The 23,536-nt window shown below is 36.9% G+C and overlaps 1 protein-coding gene across 1 annotated transcript in view; it reads right to left on the bottom strand.

The window, feature by feature from the left end:
* ptprt (protein tyrosine phosphatase receptor type T) overlaps window positions 1-22,844 on the bottom strand; it is a 278,126-nt gene extending 255,282 nt beyond the window's left edge. Inside the window, exon 1 of the mRNA XM_016287683.1 lies at window positions 22,483-22,844. Coding sequence (XP_016143169.1) covers window positions 22,483-22,558 — 76 coding nt within the window. The 5' untranslated portion in view covers window positions 22,559-22,844. The remainder of the gene's footprint in view (window positions 1-22,482) is intronic.
* Window positions 22,845-23,536: the final 692 nt, after the last annotated feature.

Here is a 23,536-nt window from a genome sequence, read left to right as displayed (position 1 = left end):
TGTTTCCATTGAATTTCCAAGTTCCAGAATTCCATGTAATTCCACCCAATTCCACAAGTGACTTAACGCTCTGCTATTTCAAGTAATGAGGGGTGCTTTGCTGGATTTAGGTCAAAAGTCATAATTTTAATACTTCCCATTTAGCGGCGATCAAGGCAAACGTTCTACACAAAGGAGCTCCTGTTGGGTTCTGGCATCTCGCTGTCATGTCGAAAGCATAACTCATCCATCATTTTTACGATGGCTTTGGTTTTCACAAAATTAATGGCCGTCAGCAGGACGTAAATGTGTGAAGATGAAAGAATGGGAAAACATTCAAATTAACAATGTCACTTTGAACAATGGTGAGCCGGAAAAGACGATTGCATACGCATTAGCCGGAGATGAAGTAGCCACCAGAAAATGAGAAAAGCAGAGCATTTATCTTTAAAGCACAGGCAAAATCGATGTATGAACATCAGAGTACACCTTGAAAACAACACAATGCATCTGAAAGTCACACATTTTTCTGACATTTTTAATATTAAGTTTAATATGATTATGTACAGATTCATGATTCAATGAGAATTCGGGGAGGCAGAGTATGACACAGGATGAGCTATGGATGTATAGTATTTAATGAGGGTTTGCGCTAAAAAGCACATAGTTCAGAAGTACAGAATTATATATATATATATATATATATATATATATATATGAAGAGTTAATTTGCAAAACCCGATAACTCAGAAGTTTTTTTACTGCGCATTCCAAGTAATATCAAAAGTAATAGAAAACATACCGGTTAATAACTTATTTTTTTTACTTTTAAAATAAAAATAAAGAAAATAAAGCACAGCATTTAATTTTCTCAAAAAGAAAAAAAATCATGAAGAGAGTCTTGAATGATCTCTCTTAGTCATAGCCAATACAACATCATCTTTTCAAGATTTATCAAAGACCAAATGTATTAAACAAAAGAAAAAATTGTCAACGCAATAAAAACACTAAATAATTTTTTTCAAGATATTCAAAAATGTTTCAGAATGGATAAAAAAAAACACTACCCCTATAAGCGTTAATTTTGAGAGGAAAAAAATGGCCTAAATTAGTAATTAGTAGGCTGTACGTTGCATTTTATTATTACATTCAGAAATAATGTAGGCTAAAATAATGGTAAATAAAAGCAAAATTACTAACACAATTAGGCTATTTTAGTTCCCTTCTCTCCACAACAAATCCTCTATCAAAGACCAAATGTATTAAACAAAAGAAAAAATTGTCAACGCAATAAAAACACTAAATAATTTTTTTCAAGATATTCAAAAATGTTTCAGAATGGATAAAAAAAAACACTACCCCTATAAGCGTTAATTTTGAGAGGAAAAAAATGGCCTAAATTAGTAATTAGTAGGCTGTACGTTGCATTTTATTATTACATTCAGAAATAATGTAGGCTAAAATAATGGTAAATAAAAGCAAAATTACTAACACAAGTAGGCTATTTTAGTTCCCTTCTCTCCACAACAAATCCTCTAAAGTTGTATTTAGGCTAAATACTGTATAAGCGTCAAGCCAAAACTAATTAATTTAAAAACGAAACTGAAGCCTACCTCTCTCATTCTGCACAAATCCAAATGTTTCTATATTCACAAAGTATCTGGATGCTAACCTATTATTTATTATGTAAACTATAGGCTTTGTTCTTCACTCACATTATCGATGTAAATCATCATCCTTCACATATAGGCTATATCAGCAGTGAAGCTCTGGTCACACTGAATGGAACAGACTGTACTACGGACTATTTAAATTCAGCAGTGTAAATTTTTATATTTCTTTAACTGTATTTTATTTTGATAATGAACAGGCTGCGATGTCAAATTAGCAAAAATTTGTTGCATGTGCGTGTGAGGCACCGACGCGATCACTGCATTGTTTTCCCAACTGTTACTCCGTAATTTATGCTCACACCAACGCTGGTTTGTCATACAGATAGAAGCAAAACATCAATCAAAATTGTAAAGCTTTTGTAAAATAAAGAAAACTGCTTTCTGCCGTGAATTACATTACAATTCATCTGCATTACAATTATCCGAAACTCAGCACAATTTTTTTCTTTCGTTTTGTTAATCTATTAATGATTTAAGTGAATTATATATTGTGTATAGGCCTATATATTCCTTTTTATGTAGCCTATCCACCTTTTTCTTGTCGTAAAAATGGGCGCGGCCATTTGGAAAATATATGGGTATGGCTTCCGGTTTCATCTGCGTCCACTCCGTCCAGCTATTTTTAGCTGAACAAAACAGTTCGTTTTGCTGCTTGATATTGAAAGTTGGTGTGTCTTATCATATTATTTTATTGTATTATCAGAAATTATGAACACACTGGTTTGTAGTGCAAACAGTTTTACTGTTTACTGCACGGTGTTATTATCCTTGTTATTTACCTATAGCGGCTAATGAACCGGAAGTCTCACCCATAGGCTTACTTCCGCGTTGAAGAAAAAGGTGGATATAGTTTTATTATTTTTTTCTCCGTTCACAGAAACACTGCAGGTGTGTGATGTGACCTTGTGTGAATCCGTGTTCAACACTGGTTTCAAACAAAAAGCTGCATATTACCTGCCCTTAATTTTCACTTAAATGTAGGCCTAATGCTTGGCGGTTCGTGATATATCCTCGGATAAACTCTAACGCCGGTACATTGCCATTGCAAGTATTGGTCGACCGATATGGGTTTTTTGACAGCCGATGCCGATGCCGATATCTTATAATATAATTTTTTTTATTTTAATTCATATTTAAGACATTTGAAATCATTAGAAAATGGATTAAAAAATAAACGTGTAAAATAAACATACTTATACTCTAGAAGACAAAGTATTTTTCACAAATAAATAAATATTTAATAAAAATATAATAAAAAAGGAAGTAAACACTATAACCAACAGGGCACTCAGTATTCTGGGAAGTTTGTGTGCATTGGGAATCATATTTTTTCAAATAAAGCCAAGGTAACACTCATTTTACATACAGCACACAGTGAAAATGACATGAATATGACAGTGGGCAAATGCATAAAGCGCAGCATAATTTGAAATCAGTCACGAGTTTGTCGATCGCGCGTCTCCAGTGAAGCTGAACTCCCCTCCGGACTATGGACTGTATTCAATTCGCACGGACCATAGGATCCACCGTCACAGAACACGCGATCATGTAGGTCACATGCACACTTCACAAGATCTCAACTAGATTCGACTAAGTATGCAAGGTTTGTGAAATTAAATGTTCATTAGTCATTCAAAGATTTGTTTAAATTATATAAATGCGAATTTGCGGAATGCTGACGGCAAACGAGAAAGTATTATAATGTTTGCCTTTAATAATATTAAAGCAATCATTATAATACTTTTTTGTATATTTTAATTCCTTTGTTTCACAGTTCTATCTGATTATTAGATAGACTTCTATCTGTATTAGACAGAACTGAATGACAACAGCAAACAAGAGGGAGAATGTGAGCACTGTATGCTCAGGCGCTGTCAAATAAAATTCCCACCTCGAACACATCGGCCAAACAGAAAAACTTATCAGCCAATGCCGATATTTGAAAAATGGCAGATATCGGCCGATATATCGGTCGACCACTAATTGCGACTTACCTATGATGAATTTACAGCTGAGAGCGGCCATTTCACACGTTGGATGCGTCAGCGTCACGTTTGTATATGGCCGTACTATGCCGTCTGACAAACTATATTTTGTACAGATTTTATTTTGTTTTGGCAAGTATTTAAATATTTTGCCCAGAGAAAAACGTTGGATTATGCAACAGACATGCAACTCGTTGTCTCCATGCAGTTAATTAATAAACCATCAGTATCGGCCCTTTTCATGCTATTTCCGATATGCCAATGGCTTTAAAATAATCAAAAATCGGCCGATAAATAAATGTAAAATAATATATATACATTTTACATTGCACTCGCCATACAAATCATTGCATGCATAATTTGCATTTAAAAAAAGATGCAAAAAGTTACACTTTCCACCTTGTAATGGCTCTTCGTTATTTAGTTTGTTGTTCACAATACATTTCAAACACTGCAAAAGAGTGTGCACCACTTTCTTTTTCTCATTTAAACCCTTTTACTATAGCCTCCCCACATCCTCTTACACACAGCTCTAGAGGATGACCTTTTCACAACGTCCAAATAATGCACCAAAGCGTGAATCCACTACTGCAAATCGCCATTAACCACACCAATTAAAAGCATTTTAATCTTCCACTGGGGAACAAAGCCTCCCTCTCGAATAGCCAAAAGTATGTGTTGGATGTCCACCACAGCCCTTAAAGGTTAATGGTGTCTCTGCAGAAGAAAATGTAAGGAGAATGAATGTGTGTGGGGTCTTGTTACTTGTCTCTCCCTTCCCTTGACTTCTGACAGAGCCCTGACATAAGAGCCGCCCAGTTCATTATGTTTGGGTCACTGTGCTCTGCAAATATTCCTGCCCTTGCTATCTTCCTCGTCTTTTTTGTCTTGTACTCACTATACTGTTTATACAAGGAATTAAAGTCAACATGAACCAGCAGTCACTGCTTCTGTAATGTGACATATTTCAGAGTGAAGTAGGTTATTATATTAGGAAAAAATATGCAGCAAAAAGTGATTATTTTGATAAAGGATTAAGAAGGTAAGTTCTTGCAAATATGGTACTTCATCTCATTACATTTGCCCACACATTTCCTCCTGTGGATCAACTGCATGGTGTGGGGCAAAATGTGGCAGACTGTCGGGTTTCTAATGGCTAATGGGGGGGCTTGGACTTTACTCTCCCACATTTTAAGGTCAGGATGGTCAGATAGTTTTAAGCAAACAACTAGTAGGTTAATGAGTTTGATTAGTATGTTTGTCTAATTATTAATTTAATTTACACATGTAATTATATATATATATATATATATATATATATATATATAATTACATGTGTAAATTAAATTAATAATTCAACACCTTCAACACCTTTCCAATGCTATTCAGATTAAGATTGGCTTACAACTACACGCAATCTGTCTTCATAATAACGAATTTAATTATCAATTAATCAAATCTAAACTTACATTCATGACACTCTCCATCTCAATCCAATTAGACTGAATTTGTTGATTGATTCATTAATGGCAATTACCGTGTATGTGTGCGTGCACACATCTGTGCAGTAGGGCTGCACGATATTGGAAAAAACTCACATTGGGAAGAAAAAACTCAGGGGAAGTCGTGGCCTAATGGTTAGAGAGTCGGACTCATAACCCAAAGGTTGTGGGTTCGTGTCTCGTACTGGCAGAAATTGTAGGGGGGGGGAATGAATGTACAGTGCTCTCTCCCACCTTCAATACCACGACTGAGGTGCCCTTGAGCAAGGCACCGAACCCCCAACTGCTCCCTGGGCGCCGCAGCATAAATGGCTGCCCACTGCTCCGGGTGTGTGTTCACGGTTTGTGTGTGTTCACTGCTGTGTGTGTGTGTGCACTTTGGATGGGTAAATGCAGAGCACTAATTCCGAGTATGGGTCGCCACATGTCACGTCACTTTCATTGCGATATTTTGGTTTTCTGCGATTATATATTGCGATATGAAAAAAAAAAAATCACCAGATGACTTGAAAAGCTCTATTTGGAAAAAAATAATCAATGATTGGGGTGATTTTTGTAGGTGAGTAAATCAGCATAGAAAATAATCGAATTACTAGCATAGATACATATAACAGAACAAAGATACAAATGAAATAAGTGCTTTATATTTTTCAGGTAAGTCTAACTGTATTTAGGTACAGAAATGTAATAATCAATTGTAAAATAACACTGCATAGTCTTCACTGTATAAATCAAATCGATTAAATCTGTGTTAAAGCTACAAAAGTGATTTTTCTCTGTGTTTTGTTGTTTGATTAACATTCATGACACAGAAAGCAACAGGAACATTAAACTGCTGTGAACCACTGTTACACATCCATTTTCTTTCTCAATTGTTTACCTTCACCTAAGCCATAAGCAACTGTGTTTACAAGGATACTTGCAGAGACATGCATTTTGACATAATTTCGCACGTATGTGTCATTTTAGGCACAAATAGATGCAGAAGTGAACAGAATTCGGTGTTCACGTGCATCTGCGTGGTTCTCACCGTGTCTACACCGGACGCGAGCGGCACGGCGCGACGCGACAAAATACTATAGAACCCATATAATCAGTGATGCTATCTACACTGGACGCGGCGCGACATGACAAATCCCGACAGTAAACTAATGCCGCGTTCTATTAATGTTCAAATTATGTCCAGTGTAGACAGACTTTAGCTGTTGCGGCGCGGTGCGTTGCGACACGACAGCTGTCACGTCCAGTGTAGACACGTTGTCTGTGTGTGAGCAAAGAAAACAGCGTGTGTGTTCATAAATGAGCTCTATTTCGCGCCTTCTTGCGCTCGAATGTTTTAAAATCGCTTGAATGTTTAAACCGACAGGACCCAAAACACATGCAACTAATGAACCTTCATTGTATGATGGTTAAACTTTGCAATTAATCCAAGAATCACCTGCTTTTCGAACCCTGGTACCTGGTCCATACGGAATTACGATCAGTATTCAGTGACTATCGCGGATGCGCACATCGAGATTTCGATGCTGAAACGATATATCGTGCAGCCCTACTGTGCAGGTTTCTTTGAGTTTGTTCCTCTCCATGAGAAAACTGTAGAGTAAACAGAAGGACAGGATATTTTTCAATGCCAGTTATATGATGTTTGCTCAGCTCTCCAGATCTGCACCGTCTGAATCATTCTGCCAACACCTTCCTCTTTCTCTCTCTCATCCACCACTTGAATAACCCTCTGCCAGAAAACCTTAGCCTCATCCTCTTTATCTCAACCCCTCCATCCCTCATTCCCTCTCTGAGGAACATCTACGCCCGATTCAATTCAATCCTGCTTACAAACAGTGAGTTTCTGCTGTGATCAAGTCCTCCTGGGAAGTTAGTACTTACAAGCTCAGAACTCAACTTTTACCCATACTGACAAACAAAGAAAGCTTTTTAGCGCTACTGCAACAAAATGAGGAGCAAAGGATGCTCATAAGATTTGTAATTGATGGATTATCTGTGCATTTCATGCTGCTGTTGAGAATGATGGTAAATGCAGTTTGGTCACACAAGCCTGGCGCCTCATAAACCGGCTAAATGACTAGTGGCAAGCTTTATTGCTGTTCTTCATCAGCAGTACAACACAGAACGCGTGCATACAAACTATATTATACCATAAACATTGACAATTACAACGCATTATAATCAATAACAATTTCTTTCCACCCTCATTATTTAATTGACACACTGTAAACACAGATACAAAACAGATTTTATGATGTGGTTCAACATATAAATACGATCACATGACTTGAATGTAGCATTACAGCCCTGCTAGAAGTGCACTTTTTGCACATACATTTATAAAACAAATAGTTCCAGTTCTGAATGCTGATTGGTTAATATAACATTCCAAGAATTCTAAAACCCCAATATAGTAACAACTGTGACTAAATGTAATTGGAAGGGAAAGGATCAACCCTCTATATTGAGAGTAAATCACTCGCATATGCGACTAAATCTTCACTCTGGGCGACTAAATAATGTCTAATATTAGCCCATGGCTAATAAATTCTCAGAATTTACTCGCCAGTGTGTGAGTTGGAGGCTGAGTATATGATTAGCACAGATATATTTTCACTCACAGAACACTCTGACTGAGCGCTTCAGAGTTTCACTCTCCGTCAAGCAATCTGTGATATTTTTCAGTTCATCTCAATGGATGCGCAGCACACCTGTGTTTGTGTATTTGGCGTAACGTAAGCTGTAGTGTGAAGGCGCACGACTCGCCGTCGCTTTCTCTCACACACGCAAAGAGAAGAAGCGAGCGAGAGTCTTACATAACATGCAGAATTGATGCGCTATATGTAAACGATATACTTTGTTGTATTTTCCTGTAAAAATAACGGAGTTCCTTTGGAATTCTTCAGCTTTTAAGAACTGCCGGGTTTTCCTGTAGTAGGCGGAACTAATAATCGATTATCGGTATCGGCCAAAATTTTCATATCGGTGCATCCCTAATTATTAAATAATACTTGATTATCATATTATAATGCTTGATGGCTTGACTGACTGATATTAAGAGTGTACTTTCAGATATTTAAAAAGCTGTACCATTTTACAAACATTATATATGTTTGTAAAATGGCATAACTTTATATATATATAGTATAGTATAGTATTTCAGTCTGGCGAGTAAACAAAAAAATTTACTAGTCAATGGCGATTCAATTGCCAAGGTGCCCGTAGAGGGTTGAGGATAGTAATGCATTTGCTTAACAAAATAATGTTTTAATGAAAACGTTTTAATTTTATTAGCAATAAAACACTCAAGGCCTCGCTGTATTGTACAAGTACACATTGCAGGCACCTCACTACGTGTATATCCACAATACTACACATCATCATGTACTTAACTGCATGATTATTAATTAAAAAAATAACAGTTCCATATCTGAAGTCTAATTTTAAGGGCCATTTTTATGAGCCCAAAATAAGTCGAGCTGTGACAAGACATAAATTACAACAGGTCCATTTTTCTAAGCTCACTGACTACATAGTATGGTGAAAGAACTATTATTGCAATTATTAATATTATTATTAACAATACCCTTTCTATGATTCACTCTGTGCCTAATGACACCTCTTTAGTGATAATTATAAAGCATCTATTGATTTCTTTCCTGTCTCTCTCCCTCCTCTCTGTTTTGCTTTGGTTTAAGTGGGAATCTTTTAGCATGCTTTCTTTGAGACACTTACAGCCATGACTAGAACTCCATCCCCTGCTTGTACTCAGGACAGAGAGGTGTTAGGTGTTACGTTCAAATGAGTCCCTCGCTGTTTTTGTCCAAAGCTCTTTATTGCTCTATTGAATCTGAGAGCGTTACGATGGCAGCCCTGAACGGAGACTGACAGTGATTTGATGGGGCGTCAAATGAGCCTGTGTCTCTTTATTGATGCTGTAATTGAGCCTCACATGCTACGGCAACAAAACAGCTCAATCTTCAACCCACACAGAGGTGAATAAAAAGAACAGCAGGCCAGATAGTTAATTCTATCAAAAAAATATTTTAAGCAAGTGCCGTAATTTATAAAATGTTGAGCAGTTGCGAAGTGGTTCACATTTCAAAACACCTCATATCAGTGAACACTTCACATTGTGTCCTAATGCACAATGCAACTATATATAAAACATGATTTTCTCTCTCTCTCTCTCTCATTTTAACATATATCTTTAGCTGTAATAGTTCTGTGGTACTTTTTTGTTGGGTTTTTTTTCTCATTGCAATTTCCTCACTCTTCCTCTCTTCTCTGTCTCTCTTTGACATTGTCTCTTTTTTCTCCCACAGGAGCAGTGTCTCTTTCGACCTCTCTCTCTTTCTTTCTCCTCTTAAACTCTCATGAATCTTTCAGAGAGAATGTCTGTAAATCCATCCTTGCACAGTAGAAAAATATAATTACTTTTTATCACACATTAAATCCCCTGACACCCTGGACATCAGAGAGGGTCCTTCTGCCCATCCTGAATGAGCATGACCCTGCTGGAGAGTGCTGACTGAAGGGGAACGGATGTTTGTGCCCTGGGGAAATGATCTCGCTTTCATGTTCTCTCTCAGCATAAGACTGGATCAGAGTCACATGCTTAATTAATTTAACATCAATGACATTATACAAAAACCTGAATCTGAGAAAGAGATGCATGTAAAAAAAAAAAAGACAAAATAATAATTAGGTAGGCTGGAACTTCGTTATATCCATATGGAATTTATTAAATAAAAAGAAAATCTCTATATGACAGGTGGTCGAGAAAAATAAGAGGGTTTGGTGACCAGCAAACCAAAAAAAAAGCCTAATTATATATATACAGGTGCATCTCAATAAATTAGAATGTCGTGGAAAAGTTCATTTATTTCAGTAATTCAACTCAAATTGTAAAACTCGTGTATTAAATAAATTCAATGCACACAGACTGAAGTAGTTTAAGTCTTTGGTTCTTTTAATTGTGATGATTTTGGCTCACATTTAACAAAAACCCACCAATTCACTATCTCAACAAATTAGAATATGGTGACATGCCAATCAGCTAATCAACTCAAAACACCTGCAAAGGTTTCCTGAGCCTTCAAAATGGTCTCTCAGTTTGGTTCACTAAGCTACACAATCATGGGGAAGACTGCTGATCAGACAGTTGTCCAGAAGACAATCATTGACACCCTTCACAAGGAGCCACAAACATTCATTGCCAAAGAAGCTGGCTGTTCACAGAGTGCTATTGATTTTCTCTCTCTCTCTCTCATTTTAACATATATCTTTAGCTGTAATAGTTCTGTGGTACTTTTTTGTTGGGTTTTTTTTCTCATTGCAATTTCCTCACTCTTCCTCTCTTCTCTGTCTCTCTTTGACATTGTCTCTTTTTTCTCCCACAGGAGCAGTGTCTCTTTCGACCTCTCTCTCTTTCTTTCTCCTCTTAAACTCTCATGAATCTTTCAGAGAGAATGTCTGTAAATCCGTCCTTGCACACACAGTAGAAAAATATAATTACTTTTTATCACACATTAAATCCCCTGACACCCTGGACATCAGAGAGGGTCCTTCTGCCCATCCTGAATGAGCATGACCCTGCTGGAGAGTGCTGACTGAAGGGGAACGGATGTTTGTGCCCTGGGGAAATGATCTCGCTTTCATGTTCTCTCTCAGCATAAGACTGGATCAGAGTCACATGCTTAATTAATTTAACATCAATGACATTATACAAAAACCTGAATCTGAGAAAGAGATGCATGTAAAAAAAAAAAAGACAAAATAATAATTAGGTAGGCTGGAACTTCGTTGTATCCATATGGAATTTATTAAATAAAAAGAAAATCTCTATATGACAGGTGGTCGAGAAAAATAAGAGGGTTTGGTGACCAGCAAACCAAAAAAAAAGCCTAATTATATATATACAGGTGCATCTCAATAAATTAGAATGTCGTGGAAAAGTTCATTTATTTCAGTAATTCAACTCAAATTGTAAAACTCGTGTATTAAATAAATTCAATGCACACAGACTGAAGTAGTTTAAGTCTTTGGTTCTTTTAATTGTGATGATTTTGGCTCACATTTAACAAAAACCCACCAATTCACTATCTCAACAAATTAGAATATGGTGACATGCCAATCAGCTAATCAACTCAAAACACCTGCAAAGGTTTCCTGAGCCTTCAAAATGGTCTCTCAGTTTGGTTCACTAAGCTACACAATCATGGGGAAGACTGCTGATCAGACAGTTGTCCAGAAGACAATCATTGACACCCTTCACAAGGAGCCACAAACATTCATTGCCAAAGAAGCTGGCTGTTCACAGAGTGCTATTCTGCCCATCCTGAATGAGCATGACCCTGCTGGAGAGTGCTGACTGAAGGGGAACGGATGTTTGTGCCCTGGAGAAATGGATGAAAGAAGAGTGGAATATCTCACTTTCATGTTCTCTCTCAGCATAAGACTGGATCAGAGTCACATGCTTAATTAATTTAACGTCAATGACATTATACAAAAACCTGAATCTGAGAAAGAGATGCATGTAAAAAAAAAAAAGACAAAATAATAATTAGGTAGGCTGGAACTTCGTTATATCCATATGGAATTTATTAAATAAAAAGAAAATCTCTATATGACAGGTGGTCGAGAAAAATAAGAGGGTTTGGTGACCAGCAAACCAAAAAAAAAGCCTAATTATATATATACAGGTGCATCTCAATAAATTAGAATGTCGTGGAAAAGTTCATTTATTTCAGTATCCATATGGAATTTATTAAATAAAAAGAAAATCTCTATATGACAGGTGGTCGAGAAAAATAAGAGGGTTTGGTGACCAGCAAACCAAAAAAAAAGCATCTCAATAAATTAGAATGTCGTGGAAAAGTTCATTTATTTCAGTAATTCAACTCAAATTGTAAAACTCGTGTATTAAATAAATTCAATGCACACAGACTGAAGTAGTTTAAGTCTTTGGTTCTTTTAATTGTGATGATTTTGGCTCACATTTAACAAAAACCCACCAATTCACTATCTCAACAAATTAGAATATGGTGACATGCCAATCAGCTAATCAACTCAAAACACCTGCAAAGGTTTCCTGAGCCTTCAAAATGGTCTCTCAGTTTGGTTCACTAGGCTACACAATCATGGGGAAGACTGCTGATCTGACAGTTGTCCAGAAGACAATCATTGACACCCTTCACAAGGAGGGTAAGCCACAAACATTCATTGCCAAAGAATTCATTGCCACCATATTTGCGTCAAAAGTGCTCTTAATGCATTTTGTTGCTTTCTTGAGCACCAGTAAATGTTTTCACCTTTTGTAATAGTTATGTATGAGTCCCTCAGTTGTCCTCAGTTTGAAAAGATGGATCTCAAATTCATACAGTCACTTTTTGAAAGGGTTCAAATATGCAGAAGATGCTGGAAAACCGCAGAATGTGCAGGAGCTGGAGGATTTTCCTGAAGAACAGCAGGCAGTTGAACTGCTCAGGACCAACAAGGGACTTATGAACAACTATCGCAAAATATAAAAACAGTCGTGGATCATCCAGGAAATTACACATAATATTAAGATTCAAGGGTATGTAAACTTTTGAATGGGGTCATTTTTATAAATTCCAGTGTTTCCCTTTCCATTATATTGCAGCGGCGCCACAGCCATATCACCTTGCAGCCCAAGACTGGTTGCCCACTGAAGCTAAGCAGGGTTGAGCCTGGTCAATACCTGGATGGGAGACCTCCTGAGAAAACTAGGTTGCTGTTGGAAGAGGTGTTAGTGAGGCCAGCAGGGGGTGCTCACCCTATTGTCTGTGTGGGTCCTAACGCCCCAGTGTAGGGATGGGGACACTATACTGTCAAAAAGCACCATCCTTCGGATGAGACGTTAAACTGAGGTCCTGACTCTCTGTGGTCGTTAAAAATCCCATGGTACTTCTCGTAAAAGAGTAGGGGTGTAACCCTGGTGTCCTGGCCAAATTGCCGCTACTGGCCCTTGTCTATCATGGTCTCCTAATAATCCCCATCCACTTGATTGGCACACACACACATGATTGTAAAGCGCTTTGGGTGTACAGCAATACACAAAGTGCTATATAAATGCATCATTCATTTAGGGATGTAACGATTACCGGTTTGACGATAAATCATGATAAAATTCCCCACGGTTAGTATTACCGTTTCATCTTTTAATTATCATTAAAACCATATTAGATTACCGCGATTTGAACAACTCGTGATAAATAAATACTGTCCAGCATAAACCACAGCTTTAAGTAACAGTCTCACGTGCGCACAGCACGCAGAGTAGTTTCATTTTGAGTGAAAACAGGGCGGAAAAGATGGGAGGTTTTAAAATAATTATATAAATGAATATATTAATTAATTAATTATATGAATGTACCTCTGAAGGTTCTGACTGTCTTCAGAAACGATTCAATGGCATTTTGTTTTCATCTTCGCTCCACGTAATGCCTAAAGGAAGTGTTCTTAATCGCAATACTGCTTTGTCCACGGAGCAGAGCCAGCGCCAGCACAGCACTGATGAGGGGGTGGCTGAGGTAACGAAAGGGGGCAATGACATAGCACAAAGAAAAAAACAAACATATGTGGCCCATTCACGTATTTGTCGGACTGTAAACAAACCTGCCCGCTAATATTAGAATACTGGGTTCACACATATAGTGTTTTGGTCGCGAGACAGGTCAGTGGAAGTTTTTTTTTTTTAAACCGCAAGGTCTAGAGACGTGTTTTTAGAAGCTGAATTTCTTTGAACTTGAGCGCCGTGTTTTAGATTGATGTATTATGCGCGACAAGCTGCTATAACGACCTGAGATAAGCGTAGCATTCAAACACAAATTCAAAGACGTCCGTAGTGCATTTAGTTTGAAATACAATGGAAAAGTGCCGCAGTGGAATGCGTTCTGAGTGAATGAGCCTACTATGGCGCTAAGTAAAAGGTACTTAGTAAATACAGATGGCAGAGTAGCTATTGAATCAAACAAAATCACATAGGCATCAAATTTGAAAATCTGACATCCAGGAAATAATGTCTTTTTAATTTGTATAATAATTTGCGGTTTTACCACAAATACAGACAAGTGATACCACCACAACCACCATAAATACTTAATTGTGTCTGCTTTACAATGAAACACAAGCTTATTGCAACCGATTTCCTGACATAACACATTCATTGCGACCCATTTAACAGATGCATCATTTTAAGATTAGAACAACTTGAACAGCAACAAACAATAACAATACAGCGAAATAATCAACTAACTATGACCATCTAGCCCTCTATTAAACATTAAATAATTATTTCATCATACCTTTTGCTTACTCAGTAGTGCTGCATTCTTAGTTAAACCGCTTGCGCGGAAAGTTTGTGTGTCAGATGTAACATTTAAAGTGTGACTTTGTGGAACAGACTGTCCAAAAATGTTGCTTTGGTAGTAGCATCATTTTAATGCTAGAAAGCCTATGCATTTGGCAACTGTATTTTTTTTAAATAAACCATTATATTTCATAAATAAAATCTATTTTCACACTCATCTTGAGTGAGGGGGCGGGATAGTCCGAGTGAGGGGGCGACGCCGGCCCTGCCACGGAGGTTACGGGAAACAGCTATAATTCATCTTTTCCATAAGCGCCACCTGCTGTCAGAGAGTGGATTTACAGAGACTTATATTTACATTTAGCCTTTCTGTCTGGCCAAAAACGGACCGAATTTGCATGCCATGCTGTAAATTTTGATGAAAAACAATCTTATGTGGATTCTACACATTTAAACAATTCGGATAAGTTATCTGGAATTATTTATGGAGCAGATAAAATACATATAATCATTTATTAATCAATTATCATTTTGACATATATTTTCTTTATTTAAAGGCTGAATGGGAGGTTTACCTTTTTATGAAACTTTTTCAAAGCTTTATTTGAACATTTACATTAGATATTTGAACATGCTATTAAACTGTTGTCAGTCAAGTTGTCATTTAAAATCTAAACAATCATTGGTAATGATATTGTTTTAGTGATTATGCAAACAAAAAGTCATTTTATTTGTGGTTTGTTGATTTTGAAATATAAAACATGCTGAAGTGATTTATGTGTCGGTACTTTCTGAACATCTCCAGCACATTTTAACAATACTGCGATAATACTGATAACCGTGATAATTTTGGTCACTATAACCGTGATAAGAAATTTTCATACCGTTTCATCCCTACATTCATTCATTCATTCAAACTAAAAAGCCTTGTTATTTATCTTATTTACACGACGGCATGTCATTTCTGTCTCTACATGGTCACGCATTTACAATTCTCCTAACAAAAGACTATTTAAATATTAATTCTGTATGTTCTATTTTTTTTTTTGGTTTGCTGGTCACCAAACCCTCTTATTTTTCTTGACCACCTGTCAAATGGAGATTTTTTATTTATTTAATTAATATAATATTTTTTATGTTAATAATTATAATATAAATAAATATAATATAAAAATATTATTTATTATTTAATTATAATAAATATATCATAATTATAATAATGAATGTGTATAATATTCTAATATGTAATATAATGTATAGATTACATGATTCACTTTCACTGTATGAGAAAGCAACTTTGTTTTCCACAAAAAAGTCTTTCACTGGGGAAAATGTGGTTTGAGCAACATCAAATAGTTGAAGAGGGTAGACTTCTCCTTTTTGGGTGAACTACCACTTTAAATACTGACTAAGTGTGACACCGAATAACTCCTCGGATATTAAACATGGCTGCTCCACAGGTTTTCGCTCTCTGTACAGTACGAGGAGGAGACATCTCATTTATAGTGGACTTGGCCCGCACTCCAGTATTGAGCTGTCATTTAGTCAGCCAAATAGAATAAGTGGGGAGGATTAGACCAGCACAGTTATGCAGATAACACCTCTGACAGTCTTCCTTTTTCTCTCTCACTCTCACTCGAATACTAAACAGGCTGCTGAGTGACAGCTTGTCAGAGGGCAAGAGTGGAGCGCTGAAACCCGGCAACCCAAGAGCAGGGCGATAACAAGCAGGTCAAAGAAAACAATTATGGCCCTGGCGCTTTCTAATGGGCACATGGGAAATAATAATGTTCCTGTGTGTGTGTGTGTGTGTGTGTGTGTGTGTGTGTGTGTGTATGTGTGTGTGTAATCCATTATGTCCCGACAGCCCTTGCAAAGTCATTTGTTGGTCCTCTCAGGTGTCTCATTTTTTCGTCCACTTGTTTTCCCCCTTTCCCTCCTCGCTCTTTTCTGTCTATCTCTCAGTTGCGGCTCTCAGCGTTTCATTTCTCCCTGATTTCTCGCATTGTTATTCCACCCCCTCAGACAGGCTCTCCATCTCGGTCTAGAGCGGCAATCACAACAAAACAGGAAGCCGTCACAGTAAGGCAACTCGTTTTGTTTCCATACAAGTTGCGACGGAGTGAGGCTTTCAGACTCGCCTGCTCATTTAGCCCTGCCAGCCTCGGCAAGAATTTACTCACTCTATTACTCTCAATGAAGTTAAAGCTCGTTTTCTTTCCTGTTAAGTTTCGTTTGCCATTCCTTCTCACTTTTACTCAGGTTTTTTTTACTACTTTTTACTCTTGTTTGACTCGGAGAGAGATGGGGTTACAGCACGGGGCAGCCATTAGACATGGGTGAAGTGTCTCATTCAAGGGCTCAGACAAAGTGGTTGGAGAAGGAATGAGCTTTCTGTTCATTATAAGGAGCTTTTGCCCACTGGACCGTGCGTTCAAGGCTCATCTCTGCCATTTCTAATGTGTGTAAATCAGAGTGTTGCCAAACATTCAAAAAGATATCACACTGAGGAAGTAGACAGTGTTGGTGAAGACATAATTGTGCATCTTAAGCAAATGTTTCAGTTAGGCCTAATTCAATTATTAAGACAAATCTTGTCAAATGCAATCAATGTGAAATTACTGAATACGCGTTCCCTATCTTAATGTGAACATTCATAAGCACTCATCATTACAAAGAGATCCATTAAAATGTGTGTGTGTGTGTGTGTGTGCATGTTTATGTGGTTTATGAGGACACAAATTTGTATAATAACATGGGTATGACATAGGTATTACAACGAGAAGGTGATTTATGAGGACATTTTCAGTGTCCCCGTAATTCAAAAGGCTTATAAATAATTCAGAATGATTTTTTTTTTTATCTAAAAATGCACAAAGTTTCCTGTAAGGGGTAGGTTTAGGGGTAGGGTTGGTGTAGGGCAATAGAAAATATGGTTTGTACAGTATAAAAACCATTACGCCTATGGAGAGTCCCCATAAACCATAAAAACAAACCTGTGTGTGTGTGTGTGTGTGTGTGTGTGTGTGCGCGTGTATATGTGTGTGTGTGTGTGTATATATTTGTGTGTATTTGTGTGTATTTGTGTGTGTGTGTGTGTGTGTGTGTGTGTGTATATATATATATATATATATATATATATATACACACACACAAATTGGTTTGAGATAATTGCCAGACTACCTTAGTTGTTTGTCATTCTATTCTATTATATAAAATGTAGGGGGTGACAGCCTGAAAAAGATTTATGACCTGCTCTTGATCTATACTTGAGGGTTCCATAAAAACAATGGATCTTATTAAGACATTTTGAAATAATAATCATATGACTGCATATGAATTCATAAACATATATACAATCCATTCAAAGGTACGAGGGTTAAATGCATAAAAATAATAAGTGAATGCAATAAGTGAATCCCCTCAACTACAGCGGTAAACACTCAAAGAAACACAGTCAGTCCTTCAGAAAGACATCAGGGAAAGATGAACAGAAAATATTAGAAAAGAAGCAACATTGTGCAAAAAGAGGTATATATTAATTCCTAAATGCCTCATGCTCAAGGATATGAAAATTAATCTAGAAGCCCCAAGAAACACACACTGGGTGAACTGGATTATCCAGAAGTCTGGCAGTTTCTGGATTAGCTATTAGTCTGGCAGTGTGCGGATGATAAGAGACTTCACTGAGCTGCAAATGAGTAGCTGTCAGAGAATAGGAGACAGACAGAGAGGGAGAGGGAGACAAATCCACAGCTCCCTCAGGGTATATGATCTCTCATTAGTTTTAATTAATCATTCTTATTAATAATAGGCGTCTCCTCGCAAACTCAATGAAATTGAAAATTCTGCAAGGCAAATAAAAAAAAAAAAGATGCGTCTGAGTTAGATAAACTAACTTGGCCCTGCAATAAATTATTATGCCGCTGCTGAAACAGACCGGGCCTGGGGATAAATTTACATGGGTGGGCCGCCTCACCCTCTGGCTCCAGTGAATAAACTTAAGCTATATCACAGAAACATAGAGGGCCCTCTTCATCACAGGGCCCCAGAAATTTTCCAGATGTTTTTTTTTTTTTTTGATACAACTGAATTATTTCTTTTGTTCGGTAAATCCTTTTTGCCATCTAAATGGTGAAGTTAAACAGCCTAAAATAATTAAAGACTACATTATAGAAAGAAAGCTCCATTCTCAAACAAGCTTATGTTATCATTAACAAAAAGAGTGGCAAAAAGTACAATCGTAATACGATGATATTCTTTGAAGTACATTTAAATACTAAGGTAATACCATGGTACTTGAATATAGTACCGAAATATACACTACTAGTCAAAAGTTTGGACACACTTTTCTCTTTTCTTGTTTCTCATGATCTTAAAAACATTTTGGCTGGCTTCTGCTTGCCTAAAATTACTTTTCAAGACAAAATATAAATACGTTTAAATTTTAAATTTTTTCTATTTTTAAAAATATATACTTTTTATTTATTTTTACTTTTGTACTTTTTTTTACCATTTTTTTTGTTTTGTTTTGTTTTTTTGAGAAGTCAAAGCAGTCAAGAAGTGTCCAACACACATGTGAATTATTCAATACTGTTTAAATATGCAATGTAACATTTAACACGTTTTGCTGAAACATTGGAACACTAAATGAAATAACACAATAATATTGTTTTGATTGTTCTAAAATGTGCAAAATAGTCATAATAAAAATGAGAAAGTATGATGGTGTATCCAAACCTTTAACCTGGTAGTGTATACCAAAGTATCATAGTTTTACCATCTCATATCCTGGTACTGTACATTGCCACAGAAGTTCATATTCTCATCACACGAAGACAGATAACTTTTACAGAGAAGACAGTTCTGAAAGCATGACATCTTATGACAGGAAGATGACAAGAAACGCTGAGAGTCAGACATGTCAGGTCTTCCCTCTTTGTCTTTCTGCTGCCAGCTGAAGATATTCAGTTAAATGCCGAATGGAAATCTTTCAATGGGATAACCGCCACTTTTAAATCAACCGCTTCGCCCATAGGCATAAAACGTGTAGACTTACTGCACCAGTTGCACACCAAAACAGCTTTTAAATGAAGTAAACATCAATAAAGTATAAGAGACGTCCATCGATATGCGGAATAAATGTGATGGAAGCATTTAGTCCCATTTTCCCTGAGGCTCTCATGGTACAATAATGGAATTAGACAGTAAAACCATGATGCTTTGATATAAATCACGGCACTAAATGACCACCATGCTCACATGCCATAGAATGTAAATGCTGCTTCAAAGAATAATACAGTACCACCATAGAACCACATCCAAAAAAAGATGTACTTTTTTGTTAGTGTCTTTTTATGTTGATAGCCTTGCTCAGACTGGTGAATAAAGATAGGCCTATACTTGTCAAGCTGTTCGCTGAAGCACAGAGAAAGTCTTGTTGGCCCTGCCAAAATTACAAGCAAAGATAGAATGGAACACAAATTATCCTCGCAACAAGAGCCAGGCTACAGGCATGACACTAAAAGCAATTTTAAAACACTGGTCTGGGGGCTTATTAAATAAACATGTTAAGCCATGAAAGATATAACAGAAGCACATCGTATTTGCTCAACAGGTCAACAGCACATTATATGTGTCAAACAAACAAAGCCTACAGATATTTCTGCAAGTCCTGTGAAATGATCCTGGTTTTATTAGTCAAGGCCCAGGAGTAAATTAGCTAGTTCTATTTTAATATGTGTCCATTGTGGTTGTCTGTTGATTAACTTTATTGTCTGAGTGTTAGTCCTTTAACACATAGACCTCAAGCCAAAAGCTGAAACGCACAAACAACACTTATTAAACAATGCATGGGTGATAATTAATAAACTTAATAAACCGAATTAATAAAGAGCATAATTAAACATTTAATGCTTAATAAACTATTGATTAAAATATTTTTTTGTTCTGGTTTTTAATCATTTTTTAGAAATAACGTGGAGAAATCCCCATTGTTATATCAATACCTTTGATTTCTGAAAAGAACCAAGCAAGTGTTCACGTGTTTGGAAGAACTTATAGCCTGTAAGACAAACTAGAGAACTGTCCATTTTTATTTTACCTGAAAGACGAGAAAAGTCAATTATTTTTCAAAGAGCTGTTTCAACGTTTAAACAAAACCAAGAAATCCTAGAAGAAAAAGTCTTGCACATTAAAACTTAATTGATGCCTTAAATTTAAATAAAGTGATACGTTTCTTACACTTGCTCACTTTGAATTTAATTGCTGATGTAGAACATTGAGCTGAATCTCTGAGAACTCTTACAATTAAGAACAATGGCAGAAATGTAATAAGTTAGATGGATGGAAACAAAGGTATTGAGATAACAATGGGGATTTCTCTACGTTATTTGTAATAAATGATTAAAAAAACAGAACAAAAAATATTTTAATCAATAGTATATTACGCATAAATGTTTAATTATGCTCTTTATTAATTAGGTTTATTAAGTTTATTAATTATCACCCATCGTCGTAAATAACCCGAGGCGTTCAAATGCAACACAGAAAAGCTGAATTATAACAATAATTATAGACTTATAGCTAATTGATAAAGAGGTTTCCATCCATCTAACTTATTACATTTCTGCCATTGTTCTTAATTGTAAGAGTTCTCAGAGATTCAGCTCAATTTTCTACATCAGCAATTAAATTCAAAGTGAACACGTGTAAGAAACGTATCACTTTATTTAAATTTAAGGCATCAATTAAGTTTTAATGTGCAAGACTTTTTCTTCTAGAATTTCTTGGTTTTGTTTAAACGTTGAAACAGCTGTTTGAAAAATAATTGACTTTTCTAATCTTTCGGGTAAAATAAGAATGGACAGTTCTCTAGTTTGTCTTACAGGCTATAAGTTCTTCCAAACGCGTGAAAACGTGCTTGGTTCTTTTCAGAAATCCTCTTTATCAGTTAGCTATAAGTCTATCATTATTGTTATAATTCAGCTTTTATGTGGTGTATTTGAACGCCTCTGGTTATTTACGACAAAGAAAATATGCTTTTCAAAAAAATATTTATCATGTCCTAAACCAGTGGTTCCCAAACCTGTCCTGGAGGCCCCCCTGCCCTGCACCTTTTGTATGTCTCCCTTATCTAACACACCTGATTCCACTCATTACCTCGTTAGTAGAGACTGCAAGAACTAAATTGGGTGTCTGATTAGGGAGACATACAAAATGTGCAGGGCAGGGGGTCCTTCAGGACAGGTTTGGGAACCACTGTCCTAAACAAAAGAAACGGATCAATCTTTCCTGTTCTCCGGACAATTTCTCAGCGACCCACGATTCAAGCAGTGATGCTGTGGTTCAGGGTTTGGATGTGCCCAGAGCGCCACCCTCCGGCGGAGAGATGAACTGCAGCCATTTCACAGCGGCACGGACACGGTGACCGATTCCCTCACTCGATACGAGACTATTTAAGATCTAATCGCCGTGCTCGACGGTTCCCCGAACCGACCGCTGACAGACGCAGAAATATCAAATTAATTATCGCAGTCACAAAGTACCAACAGCTGTTTTAATTATGAGCGCACTAAGTATGAATTATTGACCGAGTAAACTTTTTTAAATCCAGTCTGAGGTGTCATTTATAAATATACAGCTTGAGCATAGAATAGCCTTAACACATAGTCATTTTAAATATGATACACGTAATGCAATGTATTACAATACTTTTAAAGTCATCTTTCAGGTCAAAATGAGATCCATGTCTACACACGAAAGAACTGAGGTAAATAACGATACAGATCCGTCATTAAAAAGTAGGCTATAAAAAGTCATACACGATAAACAAAGCAACACCAGATCTTCTGGAATTCGTATTCATCCCACATTAACGTTAGAACATCGTCATTAATAAACAAGATACAATTATTAAAGTTTCATCCCGTCTTGGGTTACGGCATTCAAAGCTCGCCAACCTCCGCAAAGTGGCCAAAAGGCTACAGAGCAGAATGCAAACTTGCCTGGAAAGAACTCCCCAAATGTGAGTTGAAGATGAAAAACAAGCAGCAGAACGGCGAAGTAGTTCCTTTGGTCCATTCTCGCGGTCACTGCTTCACATAGTCGCTGTGCGTCCGCGCGCGGGGGAGCTGACGGATTCTCGAGGCATCGGTGATGTAGCGCCGCGACTCAAGCCGCAGGTCGACAGCTGTCTGACTGTTGGCTTTCTGTACTGCTACGACAGGGTGTGTGGGGAGGAGAGTGGGTGCGAATGAACGAGGAGAGGGTTCCAATATCCCCCAGGTCCCTAGATCTGCCTGCCAGAAATACTGGTGAAGTAATGGTGCACACATACGGCGTGCGCTGGAGACGCTCTTCTGGTGCACTACGCGATACGGTGCGCACTTGCGCGGTGCCTAAAAGTAATTCAACACCCCTGAGCAATGAGGGAAAGAGGTTCCAGACCACTCTAGTTTCATTGTTTTCCACGGTGTTACATACAGAGCCCATATACATATAGATAGATAGATAGATAGATAGATAGATAGATAGATAGATAGATAGATAGATAGATAGATAGATAGATAGATAGATAGATAGATAGATAGAAATAATCTGCATTGCATAAAGCACTACAGAAATAAAGGTGACTTGACTTAAACATTTCAGGTAGAATGACAGATTTATAAAAAAAATTACAACGATGGATGGATTTAAGACACACTTAAAAATGTATGAATGCTGTGGTGTTAAATAAAATATCAAACCAAGTATTTCAGATATAGTACAAGAACATGTATCATGTTAAATATTTCACAAACATAAGTTTTAATTATCAAAAAACAGACAGACTGCTTAAAATATAGGCGTATATATTATATGGGTGGAACATGCCAACAGTTCAAATCATGAACTATGGGTGATTAAAAGTAATAAATTAGATAAGGCTGTGTGCCAAAAACCTAGTGTGCTGCCTAATCAGACGTTATTTTGGGGTATTATGGGTTCAGAAATGCTGTAACCATGTCTATTATGGCCAAAAGTATACAATAATGCCATTAATGGTATTATAATAGT

This window comes from Sinocyclocheilus grahami, unplaced genomic scaffold (genome assembly GCF_001515645.1).
Source record: "Sinocyclocheilus grahami isolate Dianchi unplaced genomic scaffold, SAMN03320097.WGS_v1.1 scaffold223.1, whole genome shotgun sequence".
NCBI classification, from domain to species: Eukaryota; Metazoa; Chordata; class Actinopteri; order Cypriniformes; family Cyprinidae; genus Sinocyclocheilus; species Sinocyclocheilus grahami.
The sequence above is the reverse complement of the archived record's forward strand: the minus strand, read 5'-3'. Positions and strand labels throughout refer to the sequence as shown.